We start from the raw sequence: 23,369 nt of genomic DNA on the forward strand, positions 1-23,369 counted from the left end.
GATGGCAGATTCTGTCTCCGTTCTTCCTCTTGCATAAATAAAAACTGTTAAAACATTAAAAATTGGGGTTTGTTTTCTGAGAAGCCTTGGAGAGGATCAGCTGCTTCAAAATGAAACCGTGTCCCTTCCCAGTGACAAGGCTGCCAGTCATGCACAGGGTGTCACAACCGACATGAACTTCAGACTCTTGGTGAGATGCGTAGCATGGCCATAGAAGGGCTGCTGGCACTCTGGGGGAAGCCTGGCAGGGTTATGCGGCCTGGTCAGTGGAGGAGAGGACAAACGAGGCTTCCTGGTGACACGAGGCGTCCTGACCCATGGTCAGGTCCACCTGCTGCTGAAAAGGGGCATTCCTGTCCCGGGCCACAGAAAACTGGACAAAGAAAGTGCCAACCTGCCCAGGGCTGCATGGCCGATACCACATTGAGCGTTCTCAACTTGGTTATCATAAAACCAGGAGAGGGAGAGAGTTGTCTGTGGAAGCACTGGCATGGCACCACGGCGCCTCATCCGCTGTGTCCTGGAATAGCCTGCAGGATCTCTGAAGATGACAGCCACCTGTATGTCACGAGAAAGCCCTGAAACAGGAAGGTGAGGGACCTGGGACCCTGTGCTCGGGACCCTGTGACCTCCAACGCCGACTCCGGCATTCTGCTCTGTTGAAATGGCGTAGGAGGAAGCGTAAGGAAGAGGCTGCAGAATAGGCTCAACTTGGGGCCGAGAGAACAACGAAGGCCCAAGAGAAGGGCCAGGAGCAGAGCGCCAGGAGCCAGCGGCTGCCTGCCCTGTTGGCGTCTGCTTCTATGGCTGAGTCAGGCAGAAATAAGGCTGAAGAAAAATAAACACCACTGGGTCTCAGAAAAAGGTTCACACCAGACACTTGGCTTTCCCTCCAGTACTCTGGGTATGCTGGACTCTCGGAGGCCCGCTCACAGGGACGGCTCACAGGGACGGCTCACTGGGACTGATCACAGGGACGGATCACAGGGACGGATCACAGGGACGGCTCACAGGGACGGCTCACGGGGACGGCTCACAGGGACGGGTCACAGGGATGGGCTCACAGGGATAGGCTCCTGGAGGCCCGCTCACAGAGGTGGGTGCAGGAGCCCACGTTCTTGGGCCATCTTCTGCTGTTTTCCCAGGTGCATTATCAAGAAGCTAGATGGGAAGTGAGGTAGCTAGAACTTGAATCAGTGCTCACATGGGAGACTGGCATTACAGGCAATGGCTTAACCTGCTAGGCCAAAACACCAACCCCTAATCTTATCTTTAATACCTGTTTCCACCAACTTTTGGAGGTTTCTTGTACACGCTAGGGCTCCCGAGGTCTCAGATCCCGCTGTGGTGAACAGGGGTCCTCCCTTCCCTGGAGGGTGGGAACAGCCCTTAGAGTGATGACTGCATGCCACCTGGCAACGTCAGCTCCCTGGTCACCGCCGCAGGTGTCTTTCTGGTCCACTTCAGGAGAAGGCAGGAGGTGACAGTGTCCAGCCTGGGCTTTCCATCGCCTCTGCTGGCCATGCCTCAGCCCCCATCCGATCTCCTGTCCACGCCTGAGCACACGGAAAGCCACATTTCCATGTTCAAAATACCAGTAAGTGCCCGGCATCACCCCCTCCCCACCAGCCTCCTGGGCGAGCCGCAATTCATCTCCCCAGCTGTGCCCTCGAGCTGTACGCAGGTGGCCTCACCTGACCTGGCGTGTGCTGAGTGCGTGGGCAGCAGTGGGTGCTGGCTGCCAGCAATGCCCTGACCCTACCACACACGCTCAGGCCCCTCCTCACAGAGCGTGGACGTGACCGCAGTCATCTTGGTTGTCATTGCCACCTTGGCCTTCAGGTGACCCTGAAGTCATCTGAGGCTCCAGCAGGTAGACAGGTTCATTCAGATAACTGTTGCTATTATCTAAGATCCCTATCAGATATCTAGACCATTTCTTATCTGATGCCTGGTGGGGCGCTCAGCGATGCTGAAGGAACCCCAGTCGGGGAGATTGACCACAGGACACATTTGCCTGTAAAACCCCTTTTCTCCCGCCTCTGGGGTCCGCTCAGAAGGCCCGGGTGGTCCAGGGCCAGTGCAGCGGCTGCTGACAGGAGAGGGTGGTATCTCAGGGGTCCGCTCAGAAGGCTGGGGAGCAGGAAGTGATTGCAGGCACAGGCAGCAAAGGAAAATTGGCCAAAAAGTGGGCAAAAGCTCCCAGGCTTGCTGCTGGGTGATGGGGTGGACGGGTGGGTGACCTGGAGTGGACACTAAAGAGGACAGCCAGGTCAGCTGACACGGGATGCCACGCCCAAGGGCTTGGACCGTCTCCTTGATGGAGTGTAGAACCTCCCCAGGCAGGACAGGCAGAGGGAGACGGCACTACACAGCTGGCAGGCAGAGCAGGGAGGGAAGGAGGCACATGGGTGGGGAGAGGTGAGGAGCGGCAGGGGGCAGGGTGGGAGGGGCTCCATCCACATGGAGAAGCTAGGTGGCTACTGAACAAAAGTGTGGGAAATGGATCGAGCAGAGTTTAGGGCCGTGCGTGGTACAGCCATGAGGGACACCTGTGTCCTGCGTCCAAGTGCAGAGTCCTCACACTCCGTGTCCTGCTCACGATGTTCCAGGCACCTGCGCCCTCGCCGCCCGGTACCTGCGCCCTCGCCGCCCGGCGCCTGCGCCCTCGCCACCTGGCACCTGCGCCCTCGCCGCCCGCATTGGACATGTGAATGCAGGATTCTAGTTTTGGTCTAAAGCGTTTGGCAAGTGAACCAGCAAAAAGAAACTCATTTTCTCTCTTTGCTACATACCCTGTCTTACAAATAAATTAATTTTATTTTTTAAAGATTTATTTTTATTATTTTTTCATTGGAAAGGCGGATATACAGAGAGGAGAGACAGAGAGGAAGATCTTCCGTCCGATGATTCACTCCCCAAGTGAGCGCAACGGCCGATGCTATGCCGATTCGAAGCCAGGAGCCTCTTCCGGGTCTCCCACGCGGGTGAAGGATCCCAAAGCTTTAGACCGTCCTCGACTGCTTTCCTGGGCCACAGGCAGGGAGCTGGAAGGGAAGCAGGGCTGCCGGGATTAGAACCGGCGCCCATATGGGATCCCGGGCGTGCAAGGCGAGGACCTTAACCACTGCGCCACCGCGCCGGGCCCCAAATAAATTAATTAAAAAAAAAATCCAGAAGGTGGAAAAACACAGTTTGAAAGCAAAGTGCCCAACCAAGATCTTGAAGCAGTTCAAGAATCTATGAGGGGCCCGGCGCAATGGCTCAGGGTCTGAATCCTCGCCTTGCACAAGCCAGGGTCCCATGTGGTCACTGGTTCATATCCCAGCTGCTCTGCTTCCCATCCAGCTCCCTGCTTGTGGCCTGGGAAAGCAGTTGAGGACGGCCCGAAACCTTGGGACCCTGCACCGGTGTGGGAGACCTGGCTCTGGATTGGCTCAACTCTGGCCGTCGTGGCCCCTTAGAGAGCGAAAGAGCAGGTGGGGGAATTTGTCTTTCCTTTTCTCTGTAATCTGCCTTTCCAATGAAAATAAATAAAACTTAAAAAAAAAAAAAAAAAAAAGAAGGCGGCGGCACAGGGGGGTGGGTGCTCAGCGTGGTAGCCTAGCAGCTAAAATCCTCACCTTGTGTGCACTGGGATCCCATATGGGCACCGGTTCATATCCTGGCTGCTCCACTTCCCATCCAGCTCCCTGCCTGTGGCCTGGGAGAGCAGTGGAGGACGGTCCAAAGCCTTGGGACCCTGCACCCATGTGGGAGACCCAGAGGAAGTTCCTGGCTCCTGGCTTCGGATTAGCTCCGCTCTGGCCATTGCAGCTATTTGGTGAGTGAACCAGCAAATGGATCTTTCTGCCCTTCCTCTCTGTAAATCTACTTTTCCAATAAAAATGAATAAATTAAAAAAAGAAAAAGAAATGGAAGCATGGGAACAGCCGCTGGGCCCGTGGCTGAGATGCCCGTGTTCCCTGGCAGAGCACCGAGCTCCGTCCTCATTCCACTCCCGGGTAACACAGCCCTAGTGACAGCTCAAGTGGTTCTATCCCTGCCACCCGCAGGGGAGGGCTCCCAGCTTAGACCCCACCCTGCCCCTCACCACTGGGAGCATTTGGGAATGAGCGCTGTCTTGCTATAAAACAAAGATGACAACTTGGGGCCCAGTGTGGGGCCTGCCAGTCCCAGGAGCTGCTGGCCGGGACGCCTGCAGAGCTGCCCATGGGGCCGCCGTGTGCCCGGCAGCGTACAGCATGGCTGATGCACAGAGCCCAGGAACCTGCGACCCAGAGGCTCCCTTCCCCCACACCCGAGGACAAACTGGAGCAGAGAAGCCACTTCCAGTGTCTGCCGACAGAGAAACGCAGAGTCTTCCCTGGCTCTCGGCTCGAGAGCCACAGCCACGGCCCGGGGCGCCTCACCCGCTCTGCCACTCACCACCAGGCAGTCAGCTGGCCAAACACACAGGAGAAGAATAATTTATTTAATTTAATATCGTGAGTCTCGTGCGCCTCCACAGTCCATACAGATTTGCTGGCACAGGCACTTACTCCTTGGTTGCCATGGCAGCAGGTTTGTAAACCAGGTTTTTTCTTGATACACGCATAGAGCTGTCTGCACCTCCAGCCTGGGCCCAAGCCACCTTTGCCTGAACATAAAACAGTCCACACAAATCAAAGCCATCTGACAAGTACCGAGAGGCCGAGAATAGCTCTGGAGTCAGACGTCAAGGTCAAGGGTCAAGATGTGCAAAAGACGAGGGAGGCCTTGGCTGTGCTGGGGTCCAGGCCAGGCACACCTGCCAGGGCTGAGGTCACAGTGAGGTGAGTGGGGAAGGCAACAGATCAAGGCCCAGGGCAGGGACAGCTGTGTGAACACGGCCACACCTGCAGAGCGTGGTCCCCCAGCGGAGGACGCAGCAGCCCCTGGGGACCTCTACATGGTGTGGTCCTTGGCTTCTGGACCCAGCCCCGCCCCGACGGGTAGGCTGGGTCGACGGATGTCATCGTCCTGGCCAGCAGGGTGGGTGGGTGGGAGTGACGGCAGCTGAGACACAGACATCGGAAGCATGAGTTTTTGGAGGATTTCATACAAGCAGATGGTACAGCCCGGGGCATCACACAGGCAGACTGAGAATGGACGCGAGCTTCTACCAATGGGAAACTGGCTCTGGCCTCCTGTCATGTGCTGTCCCTGTGGCCAAGAGGGTGTTGGCAGCCCCTGCCGGGCAGCTAGCCTAACAGCTGTATATTTTTCATCTGCTTGAAAGGCAAAGAGGTGAGAGACGGAATGAGATAGATCTAATGATTTTCCATTCACTGATTCAGCCCCCAAGTGGCCGCAACAGCTGGTGGTGGGTCGAGCTGCAGCCAGGAGCCAGGAGCTCTGTCCGGGTATCCCACGTGGGTGGCGGGGCCCAAGCACAGGGGATATCGGCTGCTGCTTCCCCAGGCGCAGGAGCAGGGAGCTGGATCGGAGCTGGATCGGAGCTCTCCCTAGCGCAGCCCAGGGCACTCTCGGAACCCTAAGTTGACATTCGCCACTTGCTGACTTCCAAAACAGTTTGTTTGCAAGGATGCACGCTCTTTTTTTTTTTTTTTTGGACTCCACTTCCAATCCAGTTCCTGGCTGGTGCACCTGCAGGCAGCATGTGATGGCCCCTGCCACCCACATGGGGGACCCAGATGCAGCTCCTGGCTCCTGGCTGCAGCCTGGCTCCAACCCAGCTTTTGCCAGCATTTAGGGAATGAAACCATAGGTGGGAAATCTCTCTCTGTGTCATTCCACCTTTCAAACAAATTAACCAATCTTTTAAAAAAATAACTAATAATTCCTTTTCCTCATCCAGATATTCTTGAAAGAACGACAGGAACCGAGAGTGTGGCCTGAGCGTCTGACTTGGACCCCGTGATGAGGCCCAGGTGCCGTTCCAGAGTGGCGTGCACCTGCTCAACTCGGCTTCCCAAGGCAACTTCCGCCTCCCCTTCTGTGCTGGCGGCTTCCAGACTGAACAGAGGAATTCTCTTCTGAACTAAGAGGATGCAACGACACAAGTGCTTACCTTAAATGCTCATGACCGCAGGGCCCTCACCACTGGGCCCAGGCTCGGCTCACTAACTGCCTGCCCTCCTGTCACACTCACAAATGCTCTGGGAGGTGCAGAAGGCAAGTCCCCACCCCACTCACCCCAAAACGCCTGCCCTCGGGGGAGAGGGAGAGCTTCCCCCACATGCCACCTCTTCTGGCCCTGCAGGCTGGAGCTGTGTTCTGAGTGGCAGAGGTGTGAGCTGGGAACAGACACGCGACCTACACCAGGGACTGGCCACCCACAGACGGGAGCTGCTGCCGTGGGCGGCCAGGGGAACCTGCAGCCTGGCCAGAGCCACCGGCTCAGCCGCCGGGCTCCACAGGGACTGGGCAACACCACACCGGGCAGGACAGGTGCTGTGAGGGCTCAGGGAGGGGCATCCCCTCACGGTGTAAACATTGCCTCCGCGTGGCCGTAGGACAGCCAGCACTGCAGCCCTACATCCACACCGGCCGGGCCCACATTGGATAAGCTGCTCGAATCCCATGCCGCCTGCAGATGAAGCTGCAGAGAAACAGGTGTGAGGGGTAGAAGGAGCTGAGTTGGCGGCTGTGCCCACTACCCCAGAGTGGGGGTATGTGAGAGCTTCACAATGCGGGCTCCTCGGGGAGCAGCCGACACCTAACTCCCCTACACCCTGTGACGGACACAGGCGCACAGAACCATGTGTCCCCATGCACACAGCAGCCTGGACACCAGCTCAGGGGCTGGGGAGCTCCCTCGTGGTCCGTGTGGGCGGCTGGGAGCCTCCCGTCTTGGAGGGTGCAGGCGACCCGGCGGTGGCGCTCAGGCTCTGGCCGGCCGGCTCCGAGGAGCAGCAGAAGCAGCAGCAGGAGACGAGCCGCGAGCGGATGGCACGGGTGCAGAGGACGAACATGATGCAGTTGGCGCCTCCCTGGAAGGTGTTGCCGATGCCCTGCGGGGAGGAGGAGAGGCCTGGACCAGGCACGCCGGTTGGGGTGGCTGGGAGCTGATGCAGACAGAACCCGCGGCTTCTGCGCCCACCTCCGAGGCGGTCTGGGCCGCAGCAGAGCCCTGCACAGGCCCGAGAACTGAGCAGCCTGGCCCAGCCCCGGGCCCGGGACTTGTGCATTCTCTCTGCCCGCGGGCACCCCTGGTGGGTGTGTGAAGGGCAGGGAGGGGACCTACGTGCAGGACGACCAGCACGGGCATGCGCACGGCCGGGGAGCCGCACAGGGTCAGCACGAAGCGCACGGTGCTCCAGATGCGCAGGCAGATGAAGATGAGCGGGATGAGGACCAGCTTGAGGTCGGCCGCGGAGGAGGAGCAGCGCCGCTGCAGCTGGTGGGCGTCACACAGCAGCGGCCGGTACTCGGAGAGCGCGGCTCGCTGCGGGGGCACAGGCGGGAGGCGTGAGCCGGGGCGCCCTCTGCCACGCCCGCCCACGCCCACCCAGCTGGGACCGCGTGGCTCCACTGCCCACACCACACATCCCACAGGGCATCTTGGGCGGGGTGTGGAGGAAACCCCCCTTCCGCCTGCTGCTCACCTCGCATCTCCAGGCAGGTCTCCTGGGACGCACCTGCTCAACAGACCCAGAATCTAGTCCTCTCTGCCCAGGGCCCCCGCCAGCCCCTGCCCAAGCACCGGCTCCACCACTCTGCGCTCGGGTCTTGCCGGCTGCCAGGCTCCTTCCCCACCCCCTCCTCCAGTGCTGTCTAGTCTCAGCCCAGGGTCCTAGGCGGCCAACCCTGTGCTCAGAACCCTGTGGTCGCCCCATCGACGCCCCCTTGTCTTTCCTCGCTCTGACCTCACTGTCCCCCATCCTGTGCCCTCTGTTCCTAGGCATGCCAGGCACACCGCACCCACACGAATACCCTTCCTCACCCCTCTTGGGCCTCACTGTCACCCGCAACAAACCTCCGCTCAAAAGTCACCCTGCTGTGCCTGATGCAGTGGCTAGCAGGCCGATTCTCCATCTGCTAGTGCCAGCACCTAAAGTGGGCGCCGGTTCATGTCCCAACTGCTCTGCTTCCCATCCAGCTCCCTGCTTGTGGCCTGGAAAAACAGAGGATGGCCCTAGTGTTTGGGCCTCTGCACCCACGGGGGAAACCTGGAAGAAGCTCCTGGCTCCTGGCTTTGAACCAGCACACGGTCCTGGCCTCACAGCCTGTCCTGGATTTGTCTGCTTTGCTTAGCTCTCATCTGTCCTTGAAAGGCAGAATGACAAGAGTGAGAGAAGGAGAGAGAGCCACAGGCCTGGGCACCTGCCTCTCTGTCCCCAGTGCGCCCCGCCTTGGCCTGGGAGCTGTGGGGGGCTGTGCCATTGGCCTGGGCTGCCCCTCTTCAGCTCCTGGCTCCTAGCCCCCCAGTCCCCACAGGAGGCAGGGAGCAGCTTGTGTATTCCCACCTCCATGCCTGCTGTTACTCTCTTTCTTCTGCAAACACCCATCCAACCCTCGAAGAGGATGCATGGTTGTGTGCGGGTGTGGACCGCCACTGCCCTGCCCTGGCATCACAGAGGGCGAGAGGCAGACAGACACGCACTGAAGGGCATCTCCAGAGGGCAGAGCCTGGGAGGCTCCCGTGGCACGCAGCAGGGAGTCCAGAGCCCTCCAGGCTGCCTAGCAGGACACCAGTGAACAGGCCTGAGTACCTACGAGGCCGGTCAGCCTGGCTGGCAAAGCGCTGCCAGCTCCAGCAAGGGCACTGCTGGGCCGGCAGAGGGCTGCGGGGCAGGGGAGAACTAAAGGGCAAAGGCTAGACTTGAACCACAGGAGGAGGGCAGGTACACTCAGGGTCCCACCGTGCGGAGAGCTGCAGGGAGCGCCCTCAAATGGGAGATACTGGATGGGGAGACGTGGGTTCTGGGGGCCAGCTCGCACCCGGGTGGTCCCTTGGAATCCCTGCGGGGTACCAGCACCGGCTGAGTAGCCTGCACCCAGGGCAGTCCCTGGGAAGCCCTCTCCCTGCCTGGCCCCTGGCTGCACTCCGCTGCTGGACACTGGGCATCGCAGGCACTGTCCCGAGCCACTGTGTAGTGCTTTCTCACGAGTGGCCACTCAGTGACACTGCAAGCACACAGACCAAGGGGCAGCTCAGCCCTGGTCTGTGGTCTGAGGAAGCCACGCTCCTCACCCGCACAGAGTCAGCATGAACTGCAGGCACCAGTGAATAAATAACGACATCTAAAGAGAAACAATCTGGCCGAGTTGTCAGGAAAACCCAGCCTACTGACCTCTGAGTTCCTGGCAAGCCGACGGTTGATGACGTGATTCTGAATGCCAGAGATGAACTACGTGGGAGTCCCCCACCCATTCCCAAGGCCACTTCCCACTAGGATGCCATCTTGGGTTTTTGCGAAGATCCCCAAGTGCCCACATGGGGGCAGTGCAGGGCTGTGTCTGAGAACTCGGGTTAGCCCTGTGCTAAGCCTACCCAAGGAGGACTGGCCACCGGGCACTTCCCGGTCCATCGTGGGCTCTGTCCCCGGCGCCACAGCCCGTGCCTCCGGGGCAGCACGCAGGCACCTACCGCTCTGCTGATGTGCTTCCTGACCAAGAGGTACAGCAGAGGCAGCGTGACGTAGGCCAGCATCTCCCACAGCTTCCCCGTCAGCAGCATCCACAGCACGCGGTCGTCTGCCTGCAGGTCGATCCAGCACCAGCCCACGGACACGTCGGAGGCGTCGTAGCCGATCTTCTTCAGCGTCACAGCCGCCACGGTGATGGCCAGCGGGACCCCCCAGCTGAAGAATGAAAGGCAAGGAGGCACCGAGGTGAGGCTGCGGCCCCTGCTCCTGTCCGTGCAAGACGCTCTTTGGGGAAAGTGGACAGTGTGCCTCCGGGATCTGACAGCACGTGCTGGAGACCAAAGGAAGGGCAGATGTCACCCTGAGCTAGAATCTCTCCTATAATTTCCCAGCTTCCTGTGGACAGTGCTGAGTGCGCAGCATGGTGAGGGCTGGCTCCACGCACATGGCCCTGTGCCTGTCACCCACATGCCTTCAAGGGCCCATGCTCCTTGCACCTGCAGGGCCGAGGATGGGGAGCTGCAGGCAGGCGGGGCCTCAGCCCCAAGCACCCCCTGCTCTGCAAGGCTGGAAGTCCTGATCAGCACCTGTCACCCCGAGGGTGTCTATAGGACATCTGGGATATGCAGAACCCAGGGCCCGAGCTTGTCAGCCTGGGGTTGGGAGCCCCGGCGCTTATAACTGATACATTTCCTTGGCCTTACTAGGGTGTGCCCAGAGCCGAGCAGGTGTTGGGAAATAGCCAGGGAGAAGGGCAATGAGGGAGAGCGTTTCGAAAGGGTCAGGAGTGTGGGTGTGATCGATCGGGTGTGGCTGTCTGAACTTGAACACAAATTACAGCAGCCAAACTGGGTCTGGAAGCCGCCTGGAGGTGGGCAGAGGGGTGCTGGGGCATTGGTGGGAATGGAGTAGGAGGAGAGCAGTAATGAGCCCACAGAGCAGGCTGGGCCGGACTGGTCAGCTGGGGCCGGGCAGCTGGCCGCGAGTCACAACCAGCAGTGTAGGCAGGCAGTGGCTCAAGGACCTGGTGCCTGTCGCCAGCTCGGGAGACCAGCTTGGAGCTCTGGGCTCCTGGCTTTGGCCTCACCCAGCCCAGCTGCTGTGGGCATCTTGGGGAATGAACCAGGACATAGAAGGTCTCTGTCTCTCAAATAAATTGTTTTCAAAAGTTAAAGTACTCCAGGGCCTGGCGCAGGGGCCTAGTGGCTAAAGTCCTTGCCTTGAACACACCGGGATCCCATATGGGCGCCGGTTCTAATCCCGGCAGCTCCACTTCCCATCTAGCTCCCTGCTTGGGGCCTGGGAGAGCAGTCGAGGACGGCCCAAAGCCTTGGGACCCTGGACCCATGTGAGAGACCTGGAGAAAGTTCCTGGCTCCTGGCTTCGGCTCGGCTCAGCACTGGCCGTTGCAGTCACTTGGGGAGTGAATCATCAGATGGAAGGGCCTCCTCTCTATCTCTCCTCCTCTCTGTATATCTGATTTTGCAATGAAAATAATAAATCTTTTTTTTTTTTTAAGTTAAAGTACTCCACGTCTCACTGAAGCCAAAGGCAGAACAAAGCTCCCTCCTGTGGGCTCTACCCTGGCACCTGCCACTCGGGACGCATGCGCTCTGCCAGGGGGAGTGGCTGGGGGGAAGAAAAGGCACCCAAGAAGCAGGGGCTGGGTGGCAGCATCATTGCTGCTGCTGGGGGGCGCCGCACCGCCTCTCCCCTCCAGCTGCCCCCACCCCGTGGTTCTGGGCCTCCTGCCTGGCAGCGGGGTGCCCGCTTGCTCTCACACTGCATCTGTGTCATGCACGTTTCCTCCATCGCCTTGGGAAGCCCTGGGCAGCAAGGCCATCCCAAACCCTTATTTTTATTGCAAAGTTAGATATACAGAGAAGAGTAAAGACAGAGAAATATCTTCCATCTGCTGATTCACGCCCCAAGTGGCCGCAACGGCCAGAGCTGAGCCGATCCAAAGTCAGGAGCCAGGAGCTTCTTCCTGGTCTCCCACATGGGTGCAGGGTCCCAAGGTTTTGGGCCGTCCTCGACTGCTTTCCCGGGCCCCAAGCAGGGAGCCGGATGGGAAGTGGGGCTGCCAGGATTAGAACCGGAGCCCATATGGGATCCTGGCACATGCAAGGTGAGGACTTTAGCTGCTAGGCTACCGCACTGGGCTCCCAAATCAAATTTTATTGCCAAACATCCAAGCCTGCTGCCTGCTCCCGGGAGAGGGGCCCTGACAACACTCACCTCCTCACGTTACAGGCAAGACCGGCCGGCCTCCACTCTGCACAGTCAGCAACGATTGGTCATCCAATTTATTGAATTTGAAAGACACAGATCCTCTGTCATCTTTCACTCTCCAAATGGCCTCAAGGGCTGGTGCTGGTTCCCCAAAGCCAGGACCCGGAGCCTTGAGGTCACCGCCAACGGAGGTGGGGGGCAGGGGCTCAGGTCCTTGGCCGTCGTCGGCTCCCTTCCCAGGTGGACTAGACGGGAGGTGGAGCGGCCTGGGCAGAAACCTGTGCCTACACAGGATGCCAGCACTGCAGGTGGTGGTGTACCCTGTGGTACCCACAATACCCAGCCACCCCATAATTTAATTTTATAGAATGGCTGCTGTAACATTCAGCTCACAGAAGCCTCTCCTCTCAGTGTGACCCCAGGACCGCAGAGGGCCACAGGGGGACCTCACAGGTGGCCCAGGGCAAGGGGGGCGATTGGTGCTTCTCCATTGAATCAACTCAGCTGCATCTGGCCGGGGGCTGCCCTACGCCACAGGGGGGCTTCCGTGCCAGGAATGTGTGCCACCAGCCAAGAAGGAAAGTCAGAACAGGAGTCCAAGGGTGGGCTGACGACCGCCCGAGGGGTCTGCCTGACGCCCGGGCATGGTGGCCCAGAGCAGCCAGTGCGCCATGCTGCCTGCCTGGGTGTGTGCACCGCCTCTGTCACCCCCATGCTCACAGTCACCTGGGGTGTGAGGAAGAGAAGTGGGCCTCGAGTTGTCTGTATTTGGAGTGTCCCACCAGGTGGAGCCGGGTCAGCTGGCCAAAGGAAGGACAATCCTGACTCCAGACTGAGCAGGCAGCTTCCGTGGAGGGACGCCACGAGGCGTGCAGGGACGCTGGGACAGGAAGACAAGGTCTCACCCTCTCCAGACACGGGGTCTGCTCAGAGAGGGCACCTGGAAGCCACGCGCGCAGCCGATTCAGCACACAGCGGCTGCTGGCAGCTTTTCCCTAGGGCTCCAGCTTGTCTGTCTGGGGATGAGGCCTCTCGGCCACATCCTGCCTCGGAAACGGTTATGGGCTGAGTCAGGCCTACTGAAGTCCTCCCCCTCAAAGCCTCAGAATGTCCCTGTGTTTGTGCCTTGTTGTGGCACTGCGTGTAAAGCCGCCTCCCGCGGTGCCACATCCCACACAAGTCTGGCAGATCCACTTTCGGTTCAGCTCCCTGCTAATGTGCCTGGGAAAACTGCTTGGGATGCAGTTCCTGCTCCACTTCCGACCCAGCTTCATGACGGCCTGCCTGCTGAGAGGCAGCAATGATGAAGCAAGGTCTCGGGCCCAGCACCCAGACGGGGGAGAGCCGGCCGAGGCTTCCAGCTCCTGGCTCTGCAGCCGCTGCAGACACTGGGAAGCAGAGGGTGGAAGAGCCTTCTGTCTCACTCTCTCTGTAACCCTCACATATCTTTTTGTTTGTTTTTTTAAGAGGTAATTCAATCAAGACCAGGTTGTCAGCAAGGATCTAATACCACGAGAGGGAAAGGAGATGAGGATACAGACCCACAGCTGGGGAGGCCACGGGCAGAGGGCCGCCTGCAGGCCAGGGAGGAGCCCTCATCGGGACCCATCCCACCCACACTCCAGCTTGGACCTTGAACCCCCCAGGCCCGTGGGGCAATAAACCCATATTGTGCAAGCCGCCAGCCACGGCCACAGCTCCTCCGGCTCCAGCCCTGTTCCCCCAGCTAAGGAATGAAAACCTTGGCGTCCTCGCCACGCCCAGACTGGAGGAGCCGGCCGGGGAGCCCGCCAGCTCAGGGGAGGGCCAGCTGAGAACAGGTCCCAAGTCACGCAGATGCGGCCCAGGCTTAGGGTTGCCATCTGTGCTTCCTTGTTTCTTGTTTTAATGACCGATTGACCGATTTCAAAGACAGATCCAAGAGATCTTTCATCCTTGGTCCACTCCCCAGATGGCCACAACAGCCAGGGCTGGGCTAGTCTGAACCAGAAGCCCACATACCCCAACCTGCGACTCCCACACGGGCAATTTATCACTGCTGCCCCCAGAGTCACATTAGCAAGAAGTTGGGAGGGGGACCAGGCACTCTGACCAAGGACCAAGGCAGACACCTGCCACTCCCACTCCACTCCTGCCTTCCCCCAAACCTGTGCATCACCTGCAAAGGGGTTTTCCCCCTTTCTGTGCCTTGTGGGAGCCTCCAGTGCTGACCTAACTCAAAGCTAGCTCCGGGAGAACCCTGGGGCCACAATGTGTCCATTTGTTAAGTTCCCAGGCAGTTCGGCTAGATGCCTGCTAAGAGGCTGCCTGCTGGGGGATTTTGCCCTGAACAACGGACATGCACTGACCAGCTCCCTGAGCACAGAGCTAGGACCAGGCAGAAGCCGGCCACTGGCCAGGTCACTCGAGGCCACAGGAAACCCGGATGAGGGGACGTGAGGAGGTACTTTCCAACCCACATCAGCACAGCTGCTTCCTATCCGGGCTGCCTCTGTCCATGCAGGTTCCAGGGCAGGCTCTGCCCTCACAGGTCCTTGCTGCTGGGGCCTGGCCCTAGCGTTCACACACCTGAACTCAGCAGAAACCTCTGACAACTTGGGGGGTGTCGAGTCGTTATTTGGGGAACACTGACTGATGTGCCATCCATAAGGCTGTCGGATCTCTTCCCCACGTGGAGACCACCTGCTTGGCCCATGTCCTGCAGCTTCAAGCACATGTTAGATTTGCAAATTCAGGTTTATGAAGCTCGTGGTTCTGGCACAGGGTGAGGGTCGCCCGGAACATGAGGTGGCAAGCAGCAGGTGCAGGGAAAGAGAAGAAGACCAGGGACCATGTCAGTCCACTCTGTGAACATGGCGCTGACCACTCAGGAAGTCGGAGGGACTGTGAGCCAATCCCTGTTCATTCTGTTACTACAGCAAGGACATTTCCACATGAGCCCTGAACCCACAGGGGACCTCCAGGGTGGCCCACGGTCAAACCATTCAGGCCCACCACTCCCCTTTCACTACACTGGGACTTCCCACGCCCTGTAGAACTTGGGGTGCTGCAGCCCCCAGGCCAGGGCCAGAGGGTGGAGGGGCTATGTTGCGAATGAGTCACTGCCTCCTCTCCGCCCCCGAGTGGACTTACACCCATAGCTTGCTGGAGGTCAGATCAGCCAGGACCCACATTTCCGACCTGGCAAGATGAGCCATGCCCACACCCAATGCACCCTCATACGCCAGGACAGGGGGCCCTCCCGATCCCGCTGACCCTGTTCTGGCTTCCCCCAGGGGCCTCCTGTGGGAGGAGGCAGAGCCCCCACGCCTGTGGGAAGGTAGGTCAGCAGGCCGTTGTGTGGGATGGTTTCGGGCCCCTCCCCTAGGTGGGTGTTGTAAATATACAGTCACAGGTGTATTTCCACACGGGGCTGAGCGTGGGCGGGGCACTGCAGCCTGCCTCGGCGCGCAGGATGCGGGAGCAAGCCTTAGGGAGGGGCTTCCCTCAGAAGGCAGACCATTTCCCGCAACCTGTGAAAGACCACCTAGCCCAGCCCTGGCCACGGCAGATTGTTGTGGAGAAAACCAGCAAAATAGGAGCTCTCTCTCTCCCTCAATAAATAAGCAAACAAACTTTTTTTTTTTTCCTTAAAAGGCAACAATAGAGCCAACATGATGGCTTGGAGGCTCAGCTGGCAAATCCTCCACCTTCAAGTGCTGGCATCCCATATGGGCATCAGTTCGTATCCTGGCAACTCCACTTCCATTCCAGCTCCCTGCTTATAACCTGGGAAAGCAGTAGAGGATGGCCCAAAGCTTTGGGACCCTGCACCCATGTGGGAGACCTGGAAGAAGATCCTGGTTCCTGGCTGTGGATCAGCTCAGGTCCAGCAGTTGCAGCCACTTGGGCGGCGAAACAACAGATGGAAAATCTTTCTGTCTCTCCTTCTCTCTGTAAATATGCCTTTCCAATAAAATTACATCCTTTATTTTAAAGGCAACAATAACAAAAAAAATTCTTATTTCCAAATACTGTCAGGATCAATGGTAAAAGTTGAGGGATTAAGGATATTCTGTTGCTTGAATGCCTCCCATCAAATCCTCTTCCAGCCACAATCAGAGGAACCCCCAGCAGGCCTGGCCCAGCTGCCACGGTCACCATCTCCGGGGAGAGAACCTGTCAGGGATGCCAGTCAAAGCAGAGGCGGGAACTGAAACCACGCAGGTGGAAGCACCAGACAGACCCCAAGCGAGCCTTCCACCAGGAGACAGGCCTGGAGCCCTCAGAGAGGCGCTGCCAAGCACCAAGAAAGATGTGAGGACGCTCCAGGCTGGCAGACAGCTCAGCAGGGAGGCTGCGCTCTGCCCTTGCTACCGGGGCGCTGGAGGGCAGTGGACGAAATCTGCACAAAGTCTGCCCATCCCGGGGCAGCAGGTGCCCGCGGGAAGTGCTCCGAAACACAGCCCTAGACAGGACAACTGGAAGGGACAAGGCTCGTGTGGTAAAACCTCGGGATGTGGGAAGTTGGGTAGGCTGGACATAGGTGACCACTAAAATAGTATCTCAAGTTTTGAAAACAGGGTTGGTATTGTGGCACAGTGAGTGAAGCCGCTACCACCAGCGCTGGAATCCCATACGAGCATGGTTGGAGTCCTGGCTGCCTCAGTTCCGATCCAGCTCTCTGCTCATGGGCCTCAGAAGGTGGTAGAGGATGGCCCAAGTGCTTTGACCCCTGTCATCCACATGGGAGACCCCGATGAAGCTCATGGCTCCTTAGCTTGAACCTGGCCCAGCTGTAGCCACTGTGGGTCAGGGTTAGGGTTAGGATTAGGGTTAGGTGTAAGAAGTGAACCAACAGATGGAAGCTCTCTCTCCAACTCTGCCTTTCAAATAAATAAATAATACATACATGTATAAAAACTTAAAGCTGGATCTGGCGCGGTAGCCTAGTGGTCCTTGTCTTGCACACGTCGGAATCCCATATGTGTTCCTGCCTTCCAGCAGCTGCCATCCATTTTAGAAGTGGCTTTTCTCATTTCACATTTATTCTATTTTACAAACATGATTTGGAGCAGGTGCAGTGGCTCAGCAAGTGAAGCTGCTTCTTATGCTACCTGCATCCCATGTTAGAGTATATCAGAGCACTGGTTTGAGTCCCAGCTGCTCTATTTGTGATCCAGCTCCCTGCTCGTGGCCAGAAAAGCAGCGGACGGTGGCCCGGTGCTTGGGCCCCCGCACCCGTGGGGAGAAGCCCATGACACTCTATCTCTGGGTTTTTGGTCTGGTAACCCTGGTCACTGTGGCCCGTTTGGGGAGTGAACCAGCAGATGGAAGATCTCTCCCTCTCTCTTTCACAAATAAACAAAATCTAAAAAGGAGATTTGTTTCATATTGACAAAGCATAACGACAGAGCAGTTCAATCCACTGGCTCACTCCCTAAATGGCCACCGCAGCTGGGGACTGGGCTGGGCTGAGCTGAAGCCAGGAGCCAGGACTCCACCCGGGTCTCCCACATGGACCGTCACCTGCTCGCTTCCCCGCGTGTTAACAGGAAACTGGATCAGAAGCAGGGTAGCCAGAACTTGAACAGGAACTCCAAGTGACAGCCTAACGTGTGTCACAGCGCTGGCCCCCACGTCACGGTCCCTTTTATGAACGTCACTGGTGCTTCCTGAGAAACATGGAGATTAGCAGACGAAAACGAAGATCCGACCGTGTCGTTTCGTGGGACTTGGGTCACCTTAGCAGGGCAGCCCGTCTGCCACAGCGCGGTCCCCGAGCCACGGTTCTCGGACCGCTGGGCGCTCTCACTGCGCCACCAGTGCTTCACAAATCCCGTGGTACGCACAGATCCGTGTGGCTCCCGGGCCATCCCCTCGGATGAGGGCCTGGAACACAGGACGACCGGGGCAGACGCGGAACCCCGCCCTTCCGATGCTCGCCACCACCACGCGGGAGCACACCGGGTCCCACCACTACGCGGGAACACACCGGGTCCCACCACCGCGCGGGAACACACCGGGTCCCAGCAGCGCGCGGGAACACAGCGGGTCCCACCACCACGCGGGAACACACCGGGTCCCACCACCGCGCGGGAACACAGCGGGTCCCACCACCACGCGGGAACACACCGGGTCCCAGCAGCGCGCGGGAACACAGCGGGTCCCACCACCACGCGGGAGCACACCGGGTCCCACCACCGCGCGGGAACACAGCGGGTCCCACCACCGCGCGGGAACACAGCGGGTCCCAGCAGCGCGCGGGAACACAGCGGGTCCAGCAGCGCGCAGGAATACACCGGGTCCCAGCAGCGCGGGAACACACCGGGTCCAGCAGCGCGCGGGAACACAGCGGGTCCAGCAGCGCGCTTGTAGGAAGAGTCTGCCCTGTGTTTCCTTCCAAGTCAGTGAGTAAACAGAACCAGGGGTTATTATAATTTCGGAGTATGAACATGGCAAAATCATTTTCCACATATCCCTGTGAGCTGCTTTTGTGCTTTCCTCTGAACGAGTCCTTGGTTCATTTTTTCAGGAAATCTGTGCTTTCTTTTTCAATCAGTTCCTGAAAACTGCAAGGAATAGAACCCGCAGCCTGGTGTGCCGTCGCACCTACCAGACCGTCTGCAAAGCGTGGGAGGTGTGACGGAGCAACCTGAAACAGCCTTGGAAAAAAGGCGGAAAGACAGGATGCTCACATCCACACGACCCAGGGACAACAAGCTAGCACATGGGAGTGTCCCCTGCAAGGCCAAAGGCAGCACTGGCCAGGAGGACCCGGGCAGCAGGTGCACTACTGCCATGGAGTCCACCTTGGGCTGGTGAAGTCTCAGTGTCAACTTCTACCTAAGCCACCACACCCTCCTTCTTGCTGGCATACAAGCGACTGAATCTTCTAGGAAGCAGCCACGGGAACACGCTGCTGCTTTGCCAGGGCCAGAAGTGGGCTCAGAGACCCCCCCCCCCCCAGAAGGAAGTCTGGGCTGGCATTCCAGGGTCCCTCCGTCACTCCCAGCTCCGGCTGGCTCAGGAAATCCCTCGGTCTTGTAGCAGCTGCACCTGATCCCATTTCTCATTTTGCAGTTGAGTCCAACAATTTTCAAAGAAAGAGGGAAAGAAAAAAGGTTCTTGCAAAGAAAGGTCCAGGCCTGGCTGCTGCTCAGGTGCTGGCCAGGCTGCCCGAGGGGTCTGACCCAGACAGCCGGCAGGCGGAGGCTGGCCCGCAGCAGCCCGGCGGCCCCTCCTCCCGGGGTCCCTGGCATCTGGGCCTTGAACAGCTGAGAAGCGATTCATGGCTCAGGGACCAGCTGGGCTCCGTCCAGCAGCCACCGGAGCCTCCGGTCAAGTGACTCTCCCCGGCTCGTTGTGACACCAGGTGACCTGTCGCTAGGAAGTGCTGACGAGGCGGGCGAGTTTTTAATAGAAAGGGCCTCTCGTTAGGGCAGCGTTTGGAGGAGGGAGAAGAAACCATCCCAGCGATGCCTGTCCTGGGCCGCCTTGAATCCCGGAATGAGGCAGCGGGCAGCGGGCTACCCTGGGCCCAGAAGTGCCCAGCCCTGCCGCGGACCCCACTCCCACCCGACACAGAGCGGCACGCGGCCCCGGAGACGCCACAGCCCCTGTGCGGGTGGAGGCTGCGTGTGGCGGGAGCGCACGGCGCCTTCCAGGCCACCAGGGCCAGGCTCCGAGGAAGCGCCGCGGTCCCCGGTCCGGCCCCTGTGCTGGCCGCGCTCGGGCCAGGGAGCGAGGGAAAGCCGGCCACCCACCTGACGACATGGAAGGTCCAGAACAGGCGGTCGGGCCGGGATGCGTGAGCGCCGTGCACGATGCTGAGGTAGAGGTAGAGGGCGACGGCCACGGTCCAGAAGAAGGAGCTGGTGTTGGCGAAGGTGGAGAGCGCGCCCTGCAGCACGCAGTCCCACGAGGGGCCCGCGAAGTTCCGCAGCACCCCGTAGAAGTAAGAGACGGCCGACAGCAGGTCGGCCAGCGACAGGAAGAGCAGCAGGCGCCGCGCGCGGCCGCGCAGGTCCGGCCACAGCGCGTGCGTGGCCACCAGCAGGCCCGAGCCGAGCGCCGAGAGTGCGCACGACAGCAGCACCACCACGCGCTCCGACGGCACCAGCACGGTGGGCGGCGCGGGCGGCGGCATGGCCGGGGCCGGGGGGCGCACCGCGCGGACCTGCCGGCCCTGGGCACCGAGGCGCCCGCGGTTCGCGTCCCGGCCCTGGCCGGTGGCCGGACGGAGCCCGGGGGCCTCGCCCCTGACCCCGCCCCGGGTCCCTCCCCCAGGCCTCCCGGCCACGCCCCTATTCCCGGGGGCCCCACGCTGGACCTGCATCCCGCGCCGTCTGTGCGTGCCAGGTGTCTGGTACAGCCCATCCCTAGAGGGGAGGCTCGGCGCTTTCAAGGCTAACGTGGCTTTCCTCGCTTTTGGTCAGCTGGTGGGTGCATGATGTGCTTTGGGTGCGGGTTTGGGGACGCCCTTCATCCTGGTATGGAGCAGGCGGTTGCTTAAACATCTCCTTTTTCTTGTTTGAAAACCTCAGAAACTTGTACAGGACATAGTACTGGCCAGTGGTGTCGAGCATGTTCGCAAGTCTGTACAACAGTTGTTTAAACTATGTCACTGCGCTCCTGCCTTCGCCCCTTCGCTGCCACACCCCCAGCCCAGCCCCGGTTCTTTCTCATAGTGCCACGGTCTGTTCCGAGCATCCCAACAGCCCCGGTTGGAATGATTAGCTGCTGCATTTCCAGTGTGCCTCCCCCTTGCCGCAGCATCTTGCAGGTTCAGCCTCAGCGCTTTCTGTGGCCAAGCTTCTGTGTGTGAGTGTGCCCATTTTTCAGCTGAGGCACGTTTGGGTGGCTAACCTCCCATTTTTTTTTTTTTTTTGGCTGCTGTTCGAATGTTGCTGTGGAAATTTGGTTAGACGTGTTTGTGTGGACATGTAGTTTCAATTCTCTAATGCATTTCCCTAGGAAAAGAAGTGAGAGGTGATCAGGTGTGTTTAGCTTCGTGAAGACGGCGGGGTTGTTCCCCAAAGTGACACTTTACAAGGCCACCAGCCACACAGGAGCGTCCCACCGGCACTTGCTCTCTGCAATGCCGGCCAGCCCAGCAGGTGCCAAGTAGTACCTCCCTGTTGGCTTGATTTGCTTCCTCTAACTGGGGGGGCGGGCTCCTGTGCTGGCTGCACATGGCAGCGTCCTCTTGCGGAAGCTTCTGCTCGCTCTGGTATTATCCTGGCAGGTTGTTTGTCTTCTGGCAGACTTGTCTGAGTTGGATGTATATTGCGCGCTTGAATCCGTTCTGCGCAGTCTCTGCTTCCCGGTGGTAAACAGAGGTGTCCTGCCGGCCTGTGGTTATTTGTGCTTTGCTGTCACTTCTAAGAAGCCGTTGCCTAACCTCGCTCCTGAAACTCTGCCCCTGTGCTGTCCTTGCCAGGACCACTCTGTTCTGGTTAACACAGCCTGGCAGTAACTTTCAAGATCAGAAAAAGAATCTCCCAATGCTTTGGATAATGTTTTAAATGTTTATTTTTATTTATTTGAAAGGAGAGAGAGAAAGAGAGAGCAGGCGTATCTGGCTGTACCATGATACCCACCCCTGTTCTGGGTATTGAGACTCTGCAATTTCATGCCAACTTAAGGACCCACTTTTCTCTTTGTTTCTGCAAACGTGCCAGCTGGGAATGTGGTGGGCATTGCTTTGAAGCTGTAGGCAAATCGGGGGAGCCCGTGTGTCTGCGTTTCTGTAAGTCTCCTTTGCTGCTTTCATCTGTAGGTGAACACTAGGCATTTCTTTGTGTCTGATGTGGGTCCGTGCTGTTTGTGACTCCGTGTCCCGTATGGCATGCCTGGAATTGCGCTCCAGTTCCACTCCCTTGCCCAGCTTCCTGGGAAAGCGCACGCAGGAGGAGCAGGTGATGGCTCAAGCACTCGGGTCCGGTCACCCCGGGAGAGTCCTGGGCTGAGTTCTGGCTTCCAATTTTTTTTAATGAGCTCTAGCTACTGAAAAATGCCTCAAGTGCAAACAGAGGATTTAATAAAGAATTATAAAACAAATACCCATTAAAGCAAGACATAGAACGTTACTGGAATACTGGAAATTATCCCAACCCCCATTTTGTACTTTCAGTCATTTTCTTTTGCCTTGTAAAACATTCTTCATCGCTAAGGAAAATTCTGGTGTTTCCCTCTTCTTGGCCGTTGTAGGACCGGAATCCTACAATGGCCAAGAATCCTACTGTGTCTCCTGTTGTTTTTGTTCAGCATTGTTGGTGCAAGATTCATCCAGATGCTACCCAAAGCTCACGCCCATTCTTGACCACGTCCTTAGAATATTCCAGCACATCAATCATTTGTTCATCGCGTCCTACTGTCTGAGGGATCTTTGGGCTGTTTCCAGGAGTTGTGGCTGGAATGAACACATACTCTTTCTGATCAAAAAGATACCCAAAGCAGTTCATTGCAGGATGCACAGATGTGTTGGTGGCACGCCCTTTGCTGAGGGCTGAAAAACAGCTGCTTTGTCCCCGAGTCGCCCCAGACTCTTCTGAAGCCCCTTGACCTCCCCCTGAGAGGACCCTCCAGTAAACAGACCCTGACCAACCCCCTCCAATACCCCCCATGGCCTTGAAGCCCCTGGGCTCTTTGCTGGTGTGAAGAGTTCCAAGCTTGGATTTTGCAACCAGCCCGAGGCTCTGGCATGTGGCCAGACAAGGAACTGGAATGGACTCCTGTCATTAAGATGCCACAGGGGAGGGGGCCAGGTGGGGCTGTGTGTGGTCAGCAGGACAAGCTGGCCTCCACCTACCCGCTTTGCCCGCGGCTTGCTGAGAGCCGTGTCTTACAGGCGATTTCAGATCAGGAGAGAGCTCGGAGAAACGCCGTGGGAGAACTTTCGTGCTTCCCACGGTGGGGAAACGGAGGGGATATGACGATCTAGATGTATCCTCGAGTGCCTGGATTTAAAGCCTGAATTCAGCACATTTCCTACCCCATGCCTTGCTGGGGTTGCCCCCGTGGGTCCAGCCATCCATTTGGAGGTAGGAGGAGAAACCCCAGGCTCCGAGCTGCCTGCGTTACCGCCCACTGATATAGCCAACTGTCCCATTAGCCACATTCCAAATGTCCTCCTCAGCCCTTTCTCTCCTCATCTTCGGGGGAGCTGATGAGCACCCCCACTAGCGTCTTCCGTCAAGCCCCATGTCCTGCCCACAGTGGCTGAGCCAAGCCAGCCGGCTCCTGTCTGCTGCTCCATGTCCAGCGTCCAGGAGGGTCACATCTCGGGTCCTGACACATCGTGACAACCTCCCTCGCACCCCAGTTGCCTGGCACAGACCCACAAACGCCCCATGACGGAGGCCAGAGGCCCCTGGAGGAGGCTGCCCTCAGTTCACTCCATCTCCCTGGCTCTCGCTCCGGGAACTGGCACAAGACTGCTTCCTGCGGTGACAACTGCAGAAGATGTGACATCGTGTTCTCTGTGGACTGGAGGAGCCCTGAGCCCCAGGGCCGAGCTCAGCGTCAACACCAGGTCCCTCTGTGGTCTCTGGGACGACAGGAGAAGAGGGGGCTTTCCTCCAC

At 58.6% G+C, this 23,369-nt stretch overlaps 1 protein-coding gene across 1 annotated transcript; it reads right to left on the reverse strand.

Moving 5' to 3' along the window:
• Positions 1 to 6,455: 6,455 nt before the first annotated feature.
• On the reverse strand, positions 6,456 to 19,956 carry GPR157 (G protein-coupled receptor 157). The gene is made up of 4 exons (XM_040987661.1): positions 19,550 to 19,956; positions 9,575 to 9,788; positions 7,229 to 7,429; positions 6,456 to 6,995 (listed from the first exon to the last, which is right to left on the reverse strand). Exons 1-4 carry the CDS (start codon positions 19,930 to 19,932, stop codon positions 6,780 to 6,782), a joined length of 1,014 nt encoding a protein of 337 aa, XP_040843595.1. The 5' UTR covers positions 19,933 to 19,956; the 3' UTR covers positions 6,456 to 6,779.
• Positions 19,957 to 23,369: the final 3,413 nt, after the last annotated feature.

This window comes from Ochotona curzoniae, unplaced genomic scaffold, assembly GCF_017591425.1.
Source record: "Ochotona curzoniae isolate NIBS_2020 unplaced genomic scaffold, NIBS_Ocur_1.0 contig_4792, whole genome shotgun sequence".
Classification (NCBI taxonomy): domain Eukaryota; kingdom Metazoa; phylum Chordata; class Mammalia; order Lagomorpha; family Ochotonidae; genus Ochotona; species Ochotona curzoniae.

Bases quoted from the DNA above. Each gene is read 5' to 3' on its own strand.
- GPR157 (XM_040987661.1), bottom strand. From the start codon at position 19,932: ATGCCGCCGCCCGCGCCGCCCACCGTGCTGGTGCCGTCGGAGCGCGTG. The intron at 9,789-19,549 runs GTGGGTGGCCGG...TTCATTCTTCAG, and splicing joins TGGACCTTCCATGTCGTCAG to CTGGGGGGTCCCGCTGGCCA. The intron at 7,430-9,574 runs GTAGGTGCCTGC...GTGCCCCCGCAG, and splicing joins GGAAGCACATCAGCAGAGCG to CGAGCCGCGCTCTCCGAGTA.